At 71.4% G+C, this 1155-nt stretch overlaps 1 protein-coding gene across 1 annotated transcript; it reads right to left on the bottom strand.

The window, feature by feature from the left end:
- Positions 1-256: 256 nt before the first annotated feature.
- SERTAD1 (SERTA domain containing 1) lies at positions 257-1155 on the bottom strand (the record flags this gene model as incomplete). The annotated part of the gene is made up of 1 exon (XM_006031412.3): positions 257-1155. A coding segment is annotated over one exon (453 nt), but the record flags the coding sequence as incomplete, so codon positions are not given.

The following is a 1155-nucleotide window of genomic DNA, read 5'->3' as shown; positions in this document are numbered from 1 at the left end:
GCCGCGGGGAATGCCCCGCCCCCACGCCCAGGCATGGCCATGCCCGAGGCCCCGGCGCCCCGAGAGGGCACCCGCGGCCCACACCCCCGGGCCGGAGCCCGGGGCCCAGTACGCGGGGTCCACGGTGCCCCTGCTGCCCGGACCCCCCCAGGGCTGGAAAGTTGTGGTCCCCGGCCCCAGCACCAGGGATTCGGGCGCCTCCGGGGGCAGGCGGGATTTGGGCTCCAGGGCGGACACAGCTGACCCCCTTGGGGGGAAGAACCAAGACCCCCCCACTTGGCGCTGGCTTTCGGGGGTGCCCAGAACATTTTGGGGGGTTCGGAGCTTCGAGATGCACCCAAAGCCTCTGGGACAGCTCTCGGGAGGGGGACGCCAGGCACAGGCCAGGCAGGCAGTGAGGCCTAGGGGTCGGGGCACCTGGCTCAGGGTCAGGAGCTGGGTGCTGCCCCCAACTCGGCCACAAGGGGGCATGTGCCCCTGACTCGCTTCCTGCCTCAGTTTCCCTGTGGTCTCCCCCCACCCAAGACCTGGGGCAAGACCCAGGCATCTGGGCTCCCAGCCCCCCCAACTTTGCCCCAGCACCAGGTACAAGAGGCAGGAGCTGACTCAGACATTAACCATTTCATTGCCTGCGGCTCTGCAGCTTGGAGGGGGGGCACACCACCCCTGACTCCCCCCGTCCTGCCAGGCCCGGGAGCGGGCTCAGAGCCCCCGTGGGCCCACCAGCACATCCATGAGCAAGTCCAGGTCATTGATGTCCAGACCCCCGTCCTCGGGGCCCGGCGCCGCCTCGTCCTCGCCTGGCGCCGGCGCCAAGGCCTTGAGGCCGGCGGGTGCCCACAGCTCGCCGTCATACATGGAGGTGTCGATGTCCTCGAAGACGCCCTCCAGCCCCTCGTCCGGCAGAGGGGCCAGCAGTGCCCGCGCCCCGCACTCTGCGCCCCACAGCGCCGGGACCAGGCTGCCCGCCGGCTCCAAGTCCCCCAGGAGCCCTGAGACGGACGAGCAGAGTGAGACGTCCAGGCTGGGGAGCAGCGTGGCAGGCCCTGCGCCCAGGAGGATGCCAGAGCTGTCCAAGGGGGCGCCGGAGCCGTCCAGTAGGCCCATGGGCCAGTCTGGGAGGGCGCCGGAGCTGTCCAAGGGGGCGCCGGAGCC

This window comes from Alligator sinensis, unplaced genomic scaffold (assembly GCF_000455745.1).
Source record: "Alligator sinensis unplaced genomic scaffold, ASM45574v1 scaffold1667_1, whole genome shotgun sequence".
Classification (NCBI taxonomy): Eukaryota; Metazoa; Chordata; order Crocodylia; family Alligatoridae; genus Alligator; species Alligator sinensis.
The sequence above is the reverse complement of the archived record's forward strand: the minus strand, read 5'-3'. Positions and strand labels throughout refer to the sequence as shown.